Below are 20059 nucleotides of genomic sequence, written 5' to 3' on the forward strand. Positions count from 1 at the left end.
TCTGTTCATTTTTAAAAAATATTTTTATACCTATGTTATTCAGATTAGATAATTTCTATTAATTTGTATTCAAGTTAAATGATGTTTGTGTTCATTTCCAATTTACTCTTGTTTTCTGTGAAATATCTGCAAATAGTGTTTCAGTTCCAGAATCTTAATTTGATTTATTATCATACTTTGTATATCTGTGGGGTTTTCCTATTTGTTCTTTTCTTACAAACAATTTTATTTAGATCCTTGTTATAATAGTAAAAATAGCTTCTTTAAAATCATATTCTAATTCCATTTTTAGGTCTTCTTGAGTTTGACCAAGATTTTGCCTGTATTTGATTATTCTCTCTTGCCCTTAAGCAGTTGTTTTTATATTTTCTTGGAATTTAACACATTCCCTGCCACACTAGAAAAAAGAATATAACTTTTCCTTGGGGCCACAGGGTTTTATTGAGAAAATAAAATAAAAACTTCGAAAACAAAACAATTTTTTTCTAATTGAATGAAAAATATGTTATTTTTTATTGTATTTTGTACATGTGTTAAATGCAACTTGAAAAATAGTTCTCACAGTTCCCAAGGTGAAGAGATTTGTGAGTTACATATGCTCCTCAGGGCCCTGGGCTCAAAATGAGCATGACTTAAATACAACTTCTGTGGCAGTTAACCATTTCCGTACCAGCGACGACTGTAGTTGTCAGCCACGCACAGCCCAGCGTTGACTATAGTCAAAAGCCACAGATGAACGTGAGTGTCAACTGTAGCCGACAGCGGTGATATTGAAGATGCACAGCCTAGCGTAGACTTTGTTCGACAGCCAGAAGCTTTTACTTTTATCTCTGCAGTTGCAGTGTGTACGTTCAGCTAATAAGTTACCACGAATCTGTGACCTTTTAACAAGTCCTTAGTAGGAGTTATAGTAATTTTCTTAAAGCTGCCTGTAAAGTAAAACAAGCATTCAGTGCTTTAAAGCTTTCCTCATCACACAAGAGCAAAACTGGATTCATCGTCAATGCACAGCACGAGCTATTGTGCAGACTATGAGTGCTGGCTGTGGGCAAGGTTTGGCTGCCAGTGAGCGTGGTACCGAAGTGGTTAATGTGTTAAATGGTTATGTGCAGGAAGTTTAATCTGATAGGATGTACTCTGCTGTTACTATAAGTGGAACTTACCATTCCTTGGGTTTTTAGAGTGTACTTTAACTTACTTTTTATCACTTTGTATACAATGCAGAGAACTTAATGCACTCAAACTTATTTATCTCCTCACCTATTATTATTTTTGTCTTACATTTTAATTCTATGAGTTTTTACCCTTTAAAACATTATTATTATAAAATATCAATTTCATCTAGAATCTTTACGCTTTAAGTGTTTTTTCACTTTTTATTGCAATTTTGTGTTTCTGTCTAGTATTTTTTGCCTCTTGCCTTACGTACCCCCTTTAGTATTTTTTTTTACTGGGTGTCTGGTCACAATCAATTCTCTCATTTTGTATTTAATGGAGAATGTCTTTCTTTTGCCTTCATTTCTGAAGGGTAATTCTCAGATGTATAGAATTGTTGATTGGCAGTCTCTTTTCTTTTTCCATTTTAAAGATAATCTGCCTTGTCTTCTGGCATCTGTATTTTGTATTGAGAAATCATATCTCTATCTTATTTTTGTTCCTTTGAGGATAATGTGTCCATTGTCTGTTTACTTTTTATAGTTTCTCTTTACTTTTGTTTTAAAGCAGTTTTTATATGAATTGTTTAAGTGTGGTGGTGTTTCTGTTTTCCTGATTTGGGGTATGAAGAGCTTTTTATCCGAGGCTTATTGTTTTCTATATTCTTAGAAAACACTTGGTAAAAATGTCTTCAAATATGTCTTCTGCATATTCGTTCCCTACTGTCCTTGTGGGATTCCAGTTACACACATATTAGACCTTTTTATTACATTCTATTTGTCTCTTGAGCTCTTTTTTTGTATTTTCAAATTTTTTTTGTCTCTTTGCTTCAACATTGATTTTTTTTATGTTTTCTTAAGTTCACTCAATCTCTCTTCTGTGTGATAGTCTGATGTTGTACTCATTTACTGAATTATTGAATAGAATATGCATTTTACTTTTATGGGTAAAATAGTCTATAAATGTCATTTAGGGCAATGTGTTGATAGTGTTGTTCAGGCTTTCTCTGTCTGTATAGATTATCTCTGCTTGTTCTATCTGGACTCATAGATTTGTCTATTTTCTCTTTCAGTTCTATATCTTTTTGTAAGGTCTAATTGTCTTGTAGTGTTCTTCAAGTCTTCTATATACCTGCTGATTTTCTTTCTAGCTGTTTTATCCATTATTACTGTCTATTTTTCTCTTTAATTCTATCAGTTTTTGTTTTACATATTTTGAGATATGTTGTTCAGTGCATAAATATTTATAATTATTATCTTTTCCCAGTGAATTGACTCTCTTATCATTATAAAATGTTCTTTATCTATAATTACATTTTTTTGTCTTAAAGTCTATTTTGTCTATTATTAGTATAGCCACCCAGCTTTCTTTTGGTAACTGTTTGCATATTGTATCTTTTGCCATGCTATTCAACATATTTGTATCTTTAATCTTAAATGTGTCTCTAGTAGATACCATATAGTTTAGTGATGATTTTAAAATCCATTCTATTCCTTTTAATTTGAGGACTTAATTCATATACACTGAATGTAATTACAGATGCTCCTCAACTTACAATAGGGCTATATCCCAATAAACCTACCTCTGTGGGTACCAGAGTCATAGTAGAGGCAGGGCGCAGTGGTCTTGGTGTCTTCTTGCTTGGGCCTTTTGAGTAACTCTGTCTCTGGAAAAGCTCTTTTATAGCAGCAGCCACTATTTGAAAAGCTTTTTCTGTTCTCAGGGCTGCTGTAAGTCCCATTCTCCCTTTTTTCCCCCTTATGCATATGACCATTCCCAAAGTTTCCAGAGACCAAGAGACTCACCAAATTCCAAATGATATTAAAGACACCGAGAAGGATGTCCTAGAAACTGTGGCAGAGGAGTGAGCAGTTCTAAGACCAAAGCAGTTCCCTGCCTGGAGGTAGAAGAATGAAACAGTCAGGGTAGAAAAGTGACTTCTTCCTGTCTAGAGGCAGAGAAGTGACTCAGTTTCAGTCTCTCTGTGACTTGCCTTCCCCGTGTGGGCCACCAAATGTAAAACTGGAAAACTTAGTGGGTGTTCATAGTACAGCTGGAGAAAAATTTCTCATGCAGAGATTAGGATATATATAAAAGTAAAAAAGTTTATTTTGTCTTCTTAGAAGGAGAGAGAAAAAAGAGAAGGAGAGCAGGGAGATAGTGTGGCATCATCCCAAAGAAAGAGGTGGGGGGAGGGTGTCAGGACTGGTGGCTTGCTGATTTTATGGGAACAAAGGGAAAGGAAAAAAAATAGTGATTGCTGTCAGTTGATAACAGAAGTGGCTGTGAGAAACTGCTGCATCCACTCCTTACTTTCTTTTGGTGGCAGGATGTTAAAGTCTAAGAGTGGACTTCCCTGCCTTTCCTTGGAGACAGGATTATCACAGGAGATCTGACTCTGTTCTCAAGATACGACTGAGGCCTGAAGATTATTCTCCTGCTGTGCACTCAGGAACTCTGTAAAAGCAGATTCCCAAAGCAATTTTGAAAGAGAAAGATTTACATCTCTTTTCTGTCTGTTCAGCTCTTTTCAGAAGTTGTGCAAAACAGAACTCATAGGATTGATATTTAACTGCTACTAGGAAATTTGGGGATTAGATATCTTCCTGCTAATTTTTGTAAGCCCCCCCTTTAATTATTATATAAAAGATATTTCCTATATTATGTTGGTAAATTTGAGATTTTTTCCCCTGTATTGGTGGCGGTTTATCTTTCTCCTGATCTTACTTATAATCTGAATTGTTGGTGAGCTAACTGATCTTTGCCATAGAAAAGGGCAACACTAATTGGTTCACATGGGATTGAAACCTGTGACCTTTGATTTTTTGGCTCCATTCTCTTAACTAGCTGAATTCTGAATGACTGCCTATTCTTATCTCAAGCTGATTGTTTATCTTTTTCATGCAGAAGTACTTGGTTTATTACCTTGGAAGAATATCTTGCAATTGAGGACAAGAGAGAAACCTAAGCCTTAGATTTACTATATTTATCTGTGAATGAGATACACACCATGTGGCTAATGGCAGGACCATAAGAACACAGTTACAAATTTTAACTATAGACTTGTTTATTTTTATTTTTCACAGTTATTCTATATTCCTTTATTTATTCAGTTGGAGAGAATTTTCTTTATGTTGTTTTCCCTTGTGTTCTCACTTTATTTAAAAAAATTTTTATTACAAAATGTATGAAACCTACAAAAGAATAAATGTAATATCTGTGTACCCACTAGTAACTATCACCAATACTCTTGGTGATACCTATGGCTCTTCACTGATTCCATCTTGCTTTTTTCCCTGAGGATAATCACTCCTTTGGATTTTGTCTTTATTAATTCCTGCCTATTAAAACTGTCTTTTCTTAAATAACATATTTTTTGCATTGCTTTTATTTAAACCTTAAAAATATCATCATCTACATATATTATACTCTGCCATGAGGTCTTTCATTTTGAACTTTATTTTTGTAAGAGAATTCATTGCTATTGAGTGTAGCTGTAATTAATTTCCCCTTCTATACAATAGCCTGTTGTATGAATAAACTACAAATTTATGCTATATAGTCTGATTTTTTGTCCCCTCCACAAATTCATATTTTGAAGCCTAGTCCCTAGTGTGGGGATATCAGAAGTTTAAAACATTTAGCAAGTATTTGGATTTGCGACATTGGGAGTCTCCACTCTCATGAATGGGATTAGTGCCCTTATAAAAGATGCCTGAGAGAGGCCCCTCACCCCTTCCACCATGTGATTACACAGCAAGGCAGTGCTATCTATGAACCAGGAAGCATCCCTCAACAGGCACAAGTTAAATATTATATTATTTAACATAACAGACTAAGACAACTTATCAATCCTTTGTAAATTTATTTTTTTGTTTTTTTTTATATTTCAATTTTTACACATTGTGTCTATAAACTTTGTAATACATGTCTTCTGACTTACATGTTAAGACTTTCTCTAGGATTTATTGCTGAGGGTGAAATTGCCTATAATAGGCACATTTTTTACTAAGGTGGCTGTCTCAAATTTAGACTTCTTAGTTGTATTCTTAAAAAAGGATAAAATGATATCTCATTCTGCTTTAATTTTGTACTTATTTGATTGCTAATGATCTTGAGCATCTTATGTTTACCTTATATGAAATTTCTGTGTCTCATGCCCTTATTTTATTAGGATGTTTGTCTTTTTGTTGGTTATTATATTATTTGTAACATAATGTTGACTTTTGAAATACCAAAGCTTTGTGGCTTGTTACATAACAATTCGCTGTGGATATTACTTGGGCTTTCAACTTCTAAGCAGTGATTTAGATACCTAGGCTTTTTCATCATGTGGATCCACCACCTTTAAACATGGCTAAGTTGTCCATTGGGTCATCTCTACTCCAGTCAGCCAGAGGGGAAAAAAGCCTAGAGAATCACATTTAGAAGCTATTGTGATTCAGGCTTAGAAATGGTACATATCACTTTTGCTGGCATACCATTGGCCAGAACTCCATTCTCTATCCACATGTTATGTGTAATTACAAAGAAGATTGGGAAATATGTGCCCATTTCCAAAAGGAGGAGATGGGTTTAGACATCAGCTATCAGTTATAAGTGTTGCAGATATCTTCTTGTTTTTATTGTTTTACTTTTTCACTTATATCTTTTGAAAAATGAAGTTATTAATATTAATAGAATTAAGTTTCTCAATATATTTTACAGATGGTTTACATTGTATCTTGCAAAAGAAATTTTATGTTAAATTGATCTTTGTGCTTTGTATAAAATTCAGTTTAATTTTTTTTAAATCTAGATATCTTTTTCTTTCAACACTATTGTGTTAATGATAATCACTTTTTCTCAGTGATCTATAGTGCCACCTCTGACTTTTTTTTTTTTTTTTTTTTTGAGACAGAGTCTCACTCTGTTGCCTGGGCTAGAGTGCTGTGGCATCGGCCTACCTCACAGCAACCTCAAACTGCTGGGCTCAAGTGATCTTCCTGCCTCAGCCTCCCGAGTAGCTGGGACTACAGGCATGCACCACCATGCCCGGCTAATTTTTTCTACATATTTTTAGTTGTCCAGCTAATTTCTTCTCTATTTTTAGTAGAGACGAGGTCTCGCTCTTGCTCAGGCTGGTCTCGAAATCCTGAGCTCACAGGATCCACCTGCCTCGGCCTCCCAGAGTACTAGGATTACAGGCGTGAGCCACTATGCCCAGCCACCTCTGATATTTTTTATTGCGTGTATATATGGGTCCATTTCTGGTCACCTTTTTATTTACATTGGGTCATTTTTAATCTTACAAACAATATCCTTGCATTTATTATTACAGCTTTCTAATGAGTCTTGATAACTGATATGACAAGTCTCATCACCTTATTCTTTTTCACCAGTGTTTTTGATAGTGTTGATCATTTGCTCTTCAATAGAGTATTATAACCAGCTATCAAGTTCCCTGAAAAACTTTTTGGGGATTAATTTGAGCAGAACTGACATCCTTACCATTTTAAATCTTTCTATGTATGCATGAATATATGGTGTCTCCTTTAATTTAGCTCTTCTTTAATATATTTAAATAAAGTTTTGTAGTTTTATCCATAGAGGTTTTACATGCCTCTTATTAGATTTATTTCCAAGTAACTTACTTTATTAATGGTATTTTAGCTATGTGCATTTTATTACATTTTGTTTCTTATGCATAGAAATGCAATTGATTTTTATTTTTTTTTTATTTTTTTTTTGATACCTTGCCCAAGCGTTATGCAATTGATTTTTAAATGTTTATCTTATATCTAGCCACCCTGCTAATCTCTTATTAATCCTGTTATTGTTGTACAGTTGTCTGAGTTTTCTGTATAGCATTATATGTGTAGTCTGTAAATGAGGGCAGTTTTGTTTCTTTCTTAGAAATCTTAGTATGTTATACTAATCTTTATACATTTTACCAGAAGAATGTTCAGTGGAAGTGGTTAGAGTGGGTATCACTGTCTTGTTCCTAATTTAAATGATATTTCTAATATTTCATTGTTAGGAATGAAGGTAGCCATAGTTTCTTATAGATACCCTTTTATCAGGTTAACAAGCCTGATAAACTAATATCAAGAATGGGTCATAAATTTTATAAAATGTTCTGTCTTTTCATACCTGGGCATTTCCAACCTTTTAAAATACTGCTTCATTCATTTTACTCTTATTTTATCTATTTGTTTTTAATCTCTTTTTATGAATAAAATTGGTCTGTTACATAGCTTTCTTGTACTGCCTTTATACTGGTTTTGTTAATAAGAATATCCTTGTACGATAAGTTATTGAGCCAATGAAAGAATTAGAAAATTAGACTATAAAGCTGATGAAATTATTCCGAATGTAGTGTAGAGACACAGCACAGTGGAAAATAAGGAAGAAGTGAGTGGACATGGAGGAAGGAATGAGAAGTTCAAGCCATGTCTAACTGTGAATGGTGAGATAGAGAATAGAGCGAGGGGTAGCAGTAAATTATTTAGCTGTGTATTTGGTTCTTTCCAAATCTGTCTGTTTAGTTTGACTTTAAATCTGTAAGCTTCTTGTTCATTTTTTCTGAGTTTCTATGTTTTATTTTGTAAAAAATAATTCATAACTAGCACAAGAGAATGACAATTCCATACGACTTAATATTAGGGTTCTTTTTGTGACTCACATCAATAGGTATCAAAGGCATATTGAGATTAGTTGTAGTGAATTCAAGGCAAACAGTGGTAACAGGGCAAAATTCTTTGCTTTAACAATTTCAGAAAGTGGGAAGTAGGAACAGTGAAGAGTTAACATTTAGAAGGGAATATCTAATTGTGATATGGAATACTTGCATTTGGACTAAAGAGTTCTTTTCTTTAATAGTGCTAGATTGATTTTTGTACAATTTTCCAGCACAGAAAAGAAGAAAAAAATGTCAGAGGTAGTTAGCTTTGTTTTTTGCCAATCAGAGGGTCTGTTATTGATAGTGACTATTTGGCACCAAGTAACATATTTTAATTTCTCAGGTGGCAAGGAGATCTGATTGTAGTACCTTAACTTTGGTCTCAGAGTGCGGTTAACCTTTGTCATACTGTAATTGGGAAATATTATGCCAGAGTTAATAATTGCTTGCTTGTATTTGCTTTTTAAATTTTTACTTTTTTTTCATATTTTCCATGTGGAAGATTATCAGTCTTATACTTTCTGTAAGTATTTTACTGTTACAAGGTCAAAATAATTTTAATATATTAGAGCAGGGTGCCATATATATAAAGTACTTTTAAATGATGCTTATCACCATCTTATTTTCACACTTAACTAGTTTCAGATTAATATATATGTAAACTCATTTTGAAAAGTTGACTCTATTTATTTTACATTATTTTAAATGAAAACTGCCTTGTAATTTGTTGCTTGATTTAATTATATTCTGTAATTTATATTTTTAATTCAGTTGTATATGTAGACATAGCCACACAAGTACAAGGGAACTGATCTCTTGATAGTTTCATATTTAATCAACCTTCAGGAGAAAACACCTTAATAAAATATAATGTAATGACTTAAGTTTTAGCCTTGATAAATGAAGAACTTTTTTATCTGAAAGAAAAATTTGAAGTCTTTATATTTTGTAAGTCTTAATTATAAATCTTTTTTTCTAAAGCTCTTTGTTTATTATAGTCACAAAATTTGAACTCATTATAATCATGCAATTCCACTATTCTCCATGAAAAATAAACTATTTCTACTTTGAAAAAAGTGCTGCCAATAGATATTCTGATATTTTAAGCATACTTTAAGTTCTAAGCAGAATGAAACAGCCTAAGATATTAAAATCTAGAAATTTAGCATATATAATGGAAACTGCAACGCAACTTTAACTACTCTATAGTGGCACTTCTCTTGCCGCTACAATAAAACTTAAGAATGTTTAGTGATTTTTTTTCCCTACTATTATTCAAAATTACATTACCCTTACTGAAATCTGAATGGCTTTTTGTGGATTAATTAAACTGTAGCTGGTTTGCCATCTGGGTGCAGCTTGTTTAGCTGCCTTTCTGCAGAAAAATTTCTCCTGGAATAAAGAGCATTTTTTGTTAGAATACAGCTGCTAGGCTTTACTTTCTAAAAAAACAAATACTTTATGCTTTCTTACATGAGATTTGTGATGAAAATCAATTTGTAAAAATAAAAAACCTATTATTGCCTTTTGTAAGGTTATTAATAGTATGAGCTTTTTATATTCTTTATAAATTTGTAAAAAAAATATTGTGTGTTTTGATAACTTGTTATTAAGTAGAATACTAGGTTTAGGGTAAATATGAAAAAATGGGAAAGAGGGAATTAACTAAATCTGATTTTTATAGCTCAAGTGGTTTCATTAAATTAGAGTGCTCTGTGTTCATTAATGAACTTGTGCCATATGTTTTAACTGTTCTGGTCAATAGCTGATAAAGAAAGGCTTGTGGATTTGCTTTTTTTTTTCATATAAAGCTGGATAAAAATATCCATGTGATGGGCTTTTATCAAAGGAGTTACTTTGAATTCAGTAACTACTACTGAGGCAATATGGCTCGCAATTTGCGACCCAAAGGTAGTCATACATTATTGGAATACAGCCTACTGCGCTTCACATTACACAGATGTGAAGGCCTGATTATAGCTGCTTCATAATTAACAGTGATCCGATTTGTTTTGTGGCATAAATGGTGCATGTGTAGAACATTAGCCATGGCACTCTCATTCAAATTCAACTCAAGGGCTCAGCGGCAGGCGGGTCACGAGCTTCAGGGAGTAGAAGCACAAGCTCCTCCATATGTTCTTGCTGCATCTTACTATGGCTATGAGTGCAAGATAAGTTCCCCAAAGAACCTAATCGTGTTCTGTAATTACAGCGCGGCTTTCTGCTGGCTAGAAATGAGGGAGAAGCTAAAACACTCCCTCATCAGATAATTTGTAAATTACTTTACATGGCGGATGCCTAACTCAGTTGGTTTTCAACTGCTGAAATTATAAATAATTGTAACAGATGTGGCAATATGGCTGGCCTCCAATAAATGAGGCCCTTGATAATTTGGCCAACCCTTTGACAGGCCAATTTAATAAAATGTGAACAAAATCTTCTTGCTAATAATTTATCATCCTTTTTCCCAATAGAATAAATTTAATTACCCTAGCAGTTAACAAGGTCACACCCAGATGCCAAACTCGGCTACAGTTTTGATAATGCAATCAGGAATTGAGAGGTGATGACAGCGTTGTTGTTTTTTTCATTACCTGGCTTCACATAAACACAGGTGGCGTAGCTTTCTTGTCAGTTTTTAATAATTACAGGCTATTATGGAATGCATAGTTAGCAGATTGAAAACCACACTTTAGTGAATTTGTTTGAGTATGATTGAGGTTTTAATGTATAGAGATGATAATGCATAACAAGCATAGTCCCTTGCTTATACCATCGGTGCACAAATTTTGATTTTTTTACTAGTGACATAAGTGTTAAATGTTTATAAAACTTAGAGCATGTATTATAATAAGTAACAGATTATACCCCAAAATCACATATTTATAAGTATGCTATAGAGGAAATTTACTTCCTTGAATTCTAGAAATTCATTTTAGGATAATACTAACACATATACTTTAAATATTCAGATTTGCAAATTCTGGCAGAATGTGAAGCTTATAACCTATTTTGGAAAAACTGAATGTGTTCTGTTTTGCTATTTAAGGTAAAAAGAAATCTATGTAAAAATCAATTGGTCTTTTCCTAGTTTCCATCCTAGTTTTTAAGTACACCCAGGATTAGTTTATTCTTGAGATTGGAATCTACAGTCATTGTGTACAGCATGGAGTTAACACTCTAAACACTGTTCTGTGACATGTAAATATCACAAATTTTTGTCAATTCAGTGTGATATTTACATGTTATAGAATAAATACGTAGCTTGTGGTTGCTCAATTTTTGTGCCACACATGCTGTTGTCATGTACTGGATGTATGCATAAGCCAGTAAAGCATCCATTTGTAATCCACTCAATCTTAAGTTTGTGTAATGTATGGAAGGAGTCAAAGTAATGAAATTAAATATTTCCCTTTTATTTTGCTGTTAAATAACTTGTCTGTACCAAATAGGTATTTAGATACTAAAGGAAAGTTAAATTTGACTGCTATTTAGTACTGAATTGTGCTATAATGCAACAGTGTTTATGAGAGGAGATGGTAAGAAAGTTTTACCAAAATGTGTCAATAATTTCATTTATTTTGTGATCTCTAAATGCAATTTGAGGATATTAGATTAAAAGTGAGTAGATGGAAGAAATGCAAATATTTATATTTTTTAAAAGAATGCTAGCTGAATTTGTTGATATTAGACATTTATTACTCAATTTAGTGGTTTTTCTAAAAGTGTGATATAAGTTTAAACAGTACACTTAATTCTATTTGTTAACTTTTCTTATAAGACTATTTTGATTTATGATATCATACTAAATTGATATTATTTTTCTTTTCCCTTTTTTTCCAAGAATATTTGACTATTATTAAAGTCATTCATTTTTAAGTTATGGATAATTCAGCTAACAATGTTTTATGAATTGGTAATAGATGTATTTCTGCATTTCTAATATTGATTTTAAATATAATGCCAAGTTTCAACAGAGATTCAGGCATTTCATGGGAAGAAAATCATACACACACACATTTTTTACTGTCGTTTTCCAAGAGGATTTGAATTGGTTTTAAGAGAACGGTCATTCAAGTAGTCAGTTTGTCTGATATTTATGTATATGTTAGGTATTTTTGTACACATACACACATACATATGTTTGACTTATACCTGATTTCCAGTGAGAGATTGTTGTAGAAGGAACTATTTCTTGTGCTGAGGTATCATGTCCTTTTTAAATGTTGTCATTTTGCATTAGGCTGTGTTATGTGTTGACAGGTTTGGAATTTATAAGTTTCTTAAATAAGTGAGATAATATATGTAAAATGCTTAGCAAGAACTAGAATGCTAGTTATTATTTTAATATAGTAGATATATTTGGTTAAAACTAATAAAGCAATTTAACTAAAAATTCTTTGTAGTTATTATAGCTATGAAACAATTTTTTATTTATAAGACAGTATTCAATCAGTCTCCATTGTAATAATGCCATACAATGTTGCTTGGATTTAATGTAACATGATTGAATATTTAAGCTATATAAATTTAATATAATAATTGGCACAACACTTAAAGGCTCCCATCCCTTTTATTCTATATCTTCTATAGAACTTTTCAATCAAAATATGCTTTGTGGGTCAATGTGAAAAACAGTTTTCTATTAATAATGGCAATTTAAAGAGATTATTTCCAACTGGGACTTTTAGACATATAGTCCTCTGATCATTTTTCATCAGATTAACCATGCCTAGCACCAAACAATTATATTCTAAGACTGTCAGCTAAAAGGAGCAAAGGATTTTTTAATATTAGAGAAAAAAATTTATAAAATACTAATAATTATTTGTAAGAAAAGTTAACTTTTCAAAATTCAAGGATTGTAAGGGTAATAGTATTACATCCACAGAGAAGGGGTTGGCTAACTTGATTTTGCTACACATGTAAAACAGCCCTTAAAAATGATAAGGATATGGGAGGATACATGAGAATATACATATATACTCTCATATATTTTTATACATACATATAATTATGTGTATATATCTTTATGGTTATTAAGATTTAAAAAGCAGGCTAAAAGTACAGCAGGGTTGGGGACAAAAAGTAACTTTACAGTGAAGTAACCTGACAAAAACTGCTTTAGCTATGTGATCTTGGTCTATATCAACAGTCCTAAATCATGTTGATAGTAGGTACCCTTGATATGATGTTATGAAAATGGCATTTTATCTCTATGATATTCCTCCTTAAAATTTATAACCCCAGTGTAATCATGAAAACAAAATCAGACAAATTCCAAAGGAGGGGCATCCTACGAAAAAGAAACTGTCACAGCTAAGAGGAGTCCAAGGAAGTATGATAGCTAAATGTAATGTATCCTAGATGGGATCCTGAAACAGAGAGAAGACATTAGGTAAAAACTCAGGAAATCTAAATAAACTATGTTCTCAGTTCATAATAATATATGAGTATTGGCTCATTAATTATAACAAATGTGCCATACCTGCTTAAGATGTTAATTATAGGGGAAACTAGGAGGTGTGGTATCTGCTCAGTTTTTCTGTACATATAAAACTGTTCTAAAAAAATAAAATCTATTAATTTTAAAAGTAGGTTAAAAGACAGAATTTTATATATATATATATATATATATATTTTTTTTTTTTTAAGTCTGGGAGATATATCCCAAACTTAACCACTAAGAACTTGGAGGGATGAGATTTTGAAGAGATTTCCATTTATATTTCTCCTGCCTATACTGAAAATTTTACATTGAATTTTTATTTATTTTATTTGCAGAAAAAATAAATATTTATATTCTGAAAAACATTTAGTGACATGCCCATTGTAAAAAATCTAAGGAAATTCAGAGAAGTATGAAGAAAATAATTCACTGCTAAGAAATAACACTGTACCATTTCCAGGTTGTTTGGATTTTTCCCCCCATGCATGTTTGGTGAAATCTATATCTTTATAGTATAACATAGTCCTTTGTATCCTGCTTTTCTCACTTAATTATATATATGTGTGTGTGTGTATATATATATATATATAGATATATATATATATATCTCACATATTTATCTTTCCATATCAGCCCTCAGCATAATTTTAATAGAATGGTAAGTCATAGGCTTGGTATATTTTATGGACTTTGATGCATATTTCCAAATTCCCCTAGAAAATTTATAGCAGATTGTACTTCCACCCCTATATCTCAAAGAACAGCAGTCATAAACTGGATCCAATCAACATTTAAATATTTGGACACTTCCCTTAGAAATCTAATTCCTTGCTTCTCTTGAAACATCAGTAGATTTAGCAGTAATGGTCCACATTCCTCTATGAAACAATTGGCTGTAGTTGAGTAGAAACTTCCACAAATACCCTTCTTACTCTTCGACAGTGAGGCTGCGTATTGATAATTCACTTTATTTATGCTTGTGAAAAATATTAAGAGAATGTAAATTACTTCTTGTGAATATATCTCTAGCAAAAGTGATAAAAAGCAAGTGAGAGAGAGGGAAAACCACATTTAAACGAAATAGGAACAACTATATGTTACTTTGTGAAAGGGAGGAACATATTACATGGTTTAATATAAATATAAAGCGCTTCTCTTGATGAATGAATTCTAAAGCTGTTATTTTAAAACACATGAAACACAACACCTTTTACTTAACCTACATTATCTTTTTGGCTTCTATGTGAATTTGAGTTATCATTACTTTCACAGTATTTTAATTCTGAAGATCTGTTATTTTTTTATCGAGGATTTTAAAGGAATGCTTTCTAAATATCCTTTATCGTTAGAAATAATATCATTAATATTCAGAATATTAATACTAATAGAAATACATTAGGAATAAGTCCATTATAGTGACAGCATCTATTTTTGGAGCAGTTTTAATGTCTCCATTAGTATTTGAGTTATTTATTGTAACTTCTTGAATGAATGTTAGTGTTTTGTACTCTTAGCTATAGAATTATCAAGTGATGACTTAGAAAATTCATTTATTAAAAAACACAGGTTTGTTTATTGGCTATACTAAAACAAAAGTTATTTTTTTTCTGTTTTATTCTAAATTTTTGTTTGACCTTGAACAAATTATTCAAAATTTATTTGGTAAATGATGGGGTGATAATATATTTTTCATAATTTTATTAAAGGAAACCTAGACAAGAGTAGGTAGCTTTTGAAAGTTGTTTAGCCTGGCAGACTGATCAAAGGAAATATTTATAAACATCATAAATTTGATTATAAAATAGGAGGAAGAAGTAAGAGCTGTACAGTGATTAAAAGTAGGGAGGGAAAAAAGGGCAAAATCATTTAGACTTACTGGAAGATGAATGCTTGAAGTATTTTAATTTGGTGTTCAAAGCAAGGTAATGAAGTTAAGTAATATATTTTAAGTGTGGTAACTATAATATAAATAACACTTTGAGTAAAACATTTAATAGTATGATAGAGTAGAGGCTGGGAAACAAATCAAGTGATTTAAATATGAGTAAAGTATAATAGTATAAATTAAAGATGATGCCTCTTATCATAAAAATTGTAGGTTAGAATTAGGAAAATTTTGCCTATCCCCCTGAAGAACAAAAAAGTAGACAAAATTAGAAAAGGTGATATTTCTCATTGTTGGTTCAAAAGAGTTAAACATATATATTTTTCTCATTGTCCTTAGGAATATCATTTGGGAAGAAAGATAGGATTCTCCATAAGTTTAAATGAGAATATTTTCAGGGTTATTAGAACCATATTAATAATATTAGAATCATAAATTTGATATTCCTTTGCCAGTACATCAACAAAGACATTGTTTTCACTACGATTCAGTGTTTTTGTTTTTTGTAAATGTAATGGTTAATTTGAAATAGCATGTATGCATGGGTTTTGATGGTCTCAAGTACATTTAGTGGAGATGGTAGTAGATTTTGCAGAATACTAGTTTTTATGAACAGGTTTCCTACAAAAATAATTTTCCTGTGACTTCTTCTGTTAAAATGTGGGGCTTACCATTAGCAGTTTATCTGACACATTAATAAATTTCAAAACAGAATGCTGTAAATCATACTGGCTTTTAAAAGCATCAGCATTCTTTGAGGAGTTGTTACTAAATTATGATACATTAAATGCTAATTGGTGTAGTGCTATTGGTTTTCTTTTGCCAGATTAATATACGATGGTATTGTATGACTCTTGATAATCCCATGATGGATAGAGTATTTTGTGAGGAAATACATATATATATAAAATCATAAAATTAAAATGATTAATTTATAGATGAGTAGTATGTATCAAGGTGCTATGCTTTAAATTTTTCCCCCCGGCAAATCTTTGTGACATTATTTGTGAAAATATTTATATAGACTCTTGGTTATTTTATTGAAAAATGCCATTCTATTAGAATAAATTTTAACTAATGTTGATTCATAATTTATTGTTAAAATTTCTTTGTATGATGTAATATTATATATAAGTATTTGCATATATTTGTAAAGAATATAAGATATAAACATACATATATATATTTATACATAACTTTTTTAACAGGTATCTCAACAACCATCTTTATCAAGCTTAGAAACACTAATGGTATCCCAGAAGTCTGAAATTGAGTATTTACAGGAGAAACTGAAAATAGCAAATGAAAAACTGTCAGAGAACGTATCTATCAACAAGAGTTTCTCAGAGAAGAGCATCATGACAAATATTGAAGCAAAACATAAGGTTGGAACATTTTGTCATTTTATGACAAAATGCCAGGGAGAGGCTGGCAAGGCAAGAGATGAGGTTAGAAAACAAAACGGCAGCATTAACTTCTCTGTTTATAATTCTGGAATCTCTTGAAAAATATTATGTGCCAAACTCTTGATAAAATACCTGTTAGGAGTAGGGAGTTTTTCCTTTTTAAAGGCTGAATTATATTCCCAAATTAATTAATTAAATATATTATTAGTAGTATACCCATTTTGCCAGTAAATTAATATTCTTATATTAAAAAGTTTTACTAAGTGTTTCTCATCTATCTGATATACTATTAACTTATCTGGTTAAAAATTCATTTTAAATTGGTATGTTATTTACTTAATTTTCTAGTAAATAAACAGATTGGGCATAGCATGTTTCTCATTTATTAATGTCTCACCTCTTTTTAGTATTCATAGTACATTTGTGTTATGCTGCAAAAGTTTATAAAGAGTGACTAATATAAAAATTCCATAATATCATGTTATGACTATTATTTCCAGATAAATTTAAATAATATTTTTATAAAAGTAAGAGTTTTAACATTTTTCTCGTACTTGTTACTTCCGCAATAGAGGAATAATGTTTTTTATAAGTAGAAAATCATGTTTTCAAGATAATTGTTTTTGAGTCTTTCCATTTTTTATTTTGAGTAGAACAAACTATCTTAATAAAAAAAGCATTTAAAATTAAACCCATATCTCTGTGATACTCTAATTCACTCTCTCCAAAGTTATTAGTAATTTTCAGAGGAACGAGGTTTATTTATTTATTAAAACATAACTCCATTATACATTTCTTGCCATTTTGAAGTAGTTTCACAAACATTGAGCTTTATTTAAATGGAAAAAATCCTAATATCAAGATAGAACATTCTAGGGCCTAATTTGGTTGCTTGCTGTATTGCTGAAGTTTAAAAAAGCACTGCTTTGACATTTCTCTGCCTTTAATGAAAGTCCAGAAAAGAAGGGGGGTATTTTGGGCCAATATTTTCTTTCTTTTTTGTAAGGATATGCAGTAAGGATGAACACTATGTTGCCCAGCATAATACTTGCTTTCACATATTCCTTCTCCAGATTGGTATATGAAGCTGTACATAATATAAACACATTCTTGTCTCTAGTTAGGCACATTATAGTTAATGACCATATGGTCATTATGATATAAGATCTACTGTCTGTTGTATTTATATTCCTCAAGCATATTGTTCCTTCAACTTCACAGTGTGTTAAACTATTTCAAAGGGAAAAAAATCCTTTCCCTCTTGTTTCTGGTTGTCCTATCAAGTGTAACCTTGGACCCTTATAGAGCAATTAGACCAGCCTCCATCCCCTCCTTTGTAATGAGGTTTCTTGCATTTCTGAGTCTATAACCCTTTAGTCTTCCCTAATGGGACATCATTATTCTGAAAGAAACAATGTAAATGTAAATGAATATTCTCATTAACGAGTCACAGAGAAACCTTTAGCAGGAGCACTGTGGTAATTCCGCTTGTTATTTCTCTGGTATTCCATGCAGGATTTTTTTTTTTATAATTCATTATTAGTATTCAAAATTACTTGTTCTTTAATTTTGCATGTCTTTCATAATCCAGTGTTCTAACTAGTTCAACCATGTCCTTGTTTTATTCTCGAGGAACCACCTGTGAAACGTTCAAGGTCTTTGTCCCCAAAGAGCTCTTTGAGAGACTCAGAGGAGCTAAGGAAGCTGAGAAAAGCTGAGAGAAAGATTGAAAACTTAGAGGAGGCACTACAACTAAAGGTGAACATTAAATCATTTCTTTAATAGTAACCTTGCAAAGAAAAAAATATACCAAAGTAAACATACATTTCACAAATTACTGCTTGTCATTTTTCTTCCTAAATTTAATTAACCTGTACAAAGCATGCAATTTATCATGTTTTCAAGATTTCTGAGGATCCAAAGTAATAAAAAATATTTTCTACTTTAAAACTAAATATTGATTCACTACTTTCAAATTATTTGGGAATATTTTGGTTTAAAATTGATTATACATTTCTTACAGTTTCTCAGAGACAAAAAATCAAACTGTAGCAAGTAGAAAGAGAATTTCTTGTTGTTCTTTATATATGATAAGCATAAAAACAAAAGTGAGTTTAAAACCATATTAACCTAGCTTAGGTAATTTACAATTAACCTTTATAGAAAAATTACATAGTCAAAATAACAAATATGCATTTTTCTGTATTTCAGCTGAAATTGTCTCAGAACACATGAAATTTGAATAAGCACTGTACCCATGTTTTAGAAGCACATACCTTATTGGCTTATCTTTGAGGGCTTATATTTCCTAATTCATACTTTGTGAATTCATTTTCTCAGATCTTCTTCATGCATATTGAATCCATTTTATGTGACTATATCAAGGGCTTTTATTTTTTCTCTGACTTTATAGCAGACTGTTCATTCTTCATTCACCTCTATCCTATTTGAGGTTTAGTCATATAATTGATTCTCAAATAGTTCTATGATATTCTATGACAAGTCCAATGCTTTCCACATGATTAGAACCCAGTACATTTAAAGCTTAGATTCTGTGTCATATAATATAGATTACTCTTAGAGAGAAAAAGGTTTGACTTAGATTATCTGTGTTCTAGAACAGAATATGGTGTAAGGGTATAGTTAACCATAAGCTATAATTAATAATCTTGTCTGATTCTTCACTAAACATTGTGTTAATTTATGTTTATTCATAGTTAAACTGTTAGTTCTAAAACAAAGGAAAATTATCATCTATTGTTTCTACCAAAAATAAAATCACCACATGACCTTAGCTAGCATTTAGTGTATTTGAAATTTATAAGGAACTTAGATATTTGTTCATTCATTTACTTAGTAGGAATTATTGAGCATCGCAATTATCCAAACATCGTACAAGTTACTTGTACAACAGGAAACATGATGAGTTGCTACCTTTGAAGACCTTTTCTCTAGTTAAGAAGGTGTTATGTGAATAGTTAGAATCTAGTGTATTAAGGGTAAATGTGTGAGTAAGCACAGGATATTATGGACATTTTTAGGAAACTAGTCTAATATAATTCTTGAAATTTGCATGCCAAGTCTTCTATCTTGAGTTCTCCAGAGAAATAAAGAACCAATTATAGATATATTACAACAATTGCTATATTTGGTATAACGCCTTATAGTAAATTACACACATATATGTGGCTCACATGATTATAGGGACTGAGAAATCTAAGATCTGTAGTTGGCAAGCTGGAAATCAGGAGTGTGGATAGTATAGTTCCAGTCCGAGTCCAAAGGCTATAGAATCAGGAGAGCTGATGATATAAATTCAAGTCCAAGTCTGAAGGCAAGAGAAGACCAATGTCCCAGTTTGAATACAGTCAGGCAGAGAGAAATAAATCTTTCTTACTCAGCCTTTATTCTATTCAGGCTTTCAACAGATCAAATCAAGTCCATCAACATTGGGGAGGGCAATCAGCTTTATGTAGTCAACTGATTAAAATATTAATCTCATC

General features: G+C 31.5%; 1 protein-coding gene across 6 annotated transcripts in view; it reads left to right on the forward strand.

Annotated features, from left to right (window-relative positions):
• Positions 1-20059, forward strand: part of CNTLN (centlein) — a 299553-nt gene that overhangs the window by 107269 nt on the left and 172225 nt on the right. For 4 of the 6 annotated variants that reach the window (XM_076008761.1, XM_076008762.1, XM_076008766.1 and 1 more), the window contains 2 exons: positions 16359-16598; positions 18189-18314. In XM_076008761.1, coding sequence (XP_075864876.1) covers positions 16359-16598; positions 18189-18314 — 366 coding nt within the window. The remainder of the gene's footprint in view (positions 1-16358; positions 16599-18188; positions 18315-20059) is intronic. The other 2 variants (XM_076008763.1, XM_076008764.1) reach the window with 1 other exon arrangement.

Source organism: Microcebus murinus, chromosome 12 (assembly GCF_040939455.1).
Source record: "Microcebus murinus isolate Inina chromosome 12, M.murinus_Inina_mat1.0, whole genome shotgun sequence".
NCBI lineage: Eukaryota > Metazoa > Chordata > Mammalia > Primates > Cheirogaleidae > Microcebus > Microcebus murinus.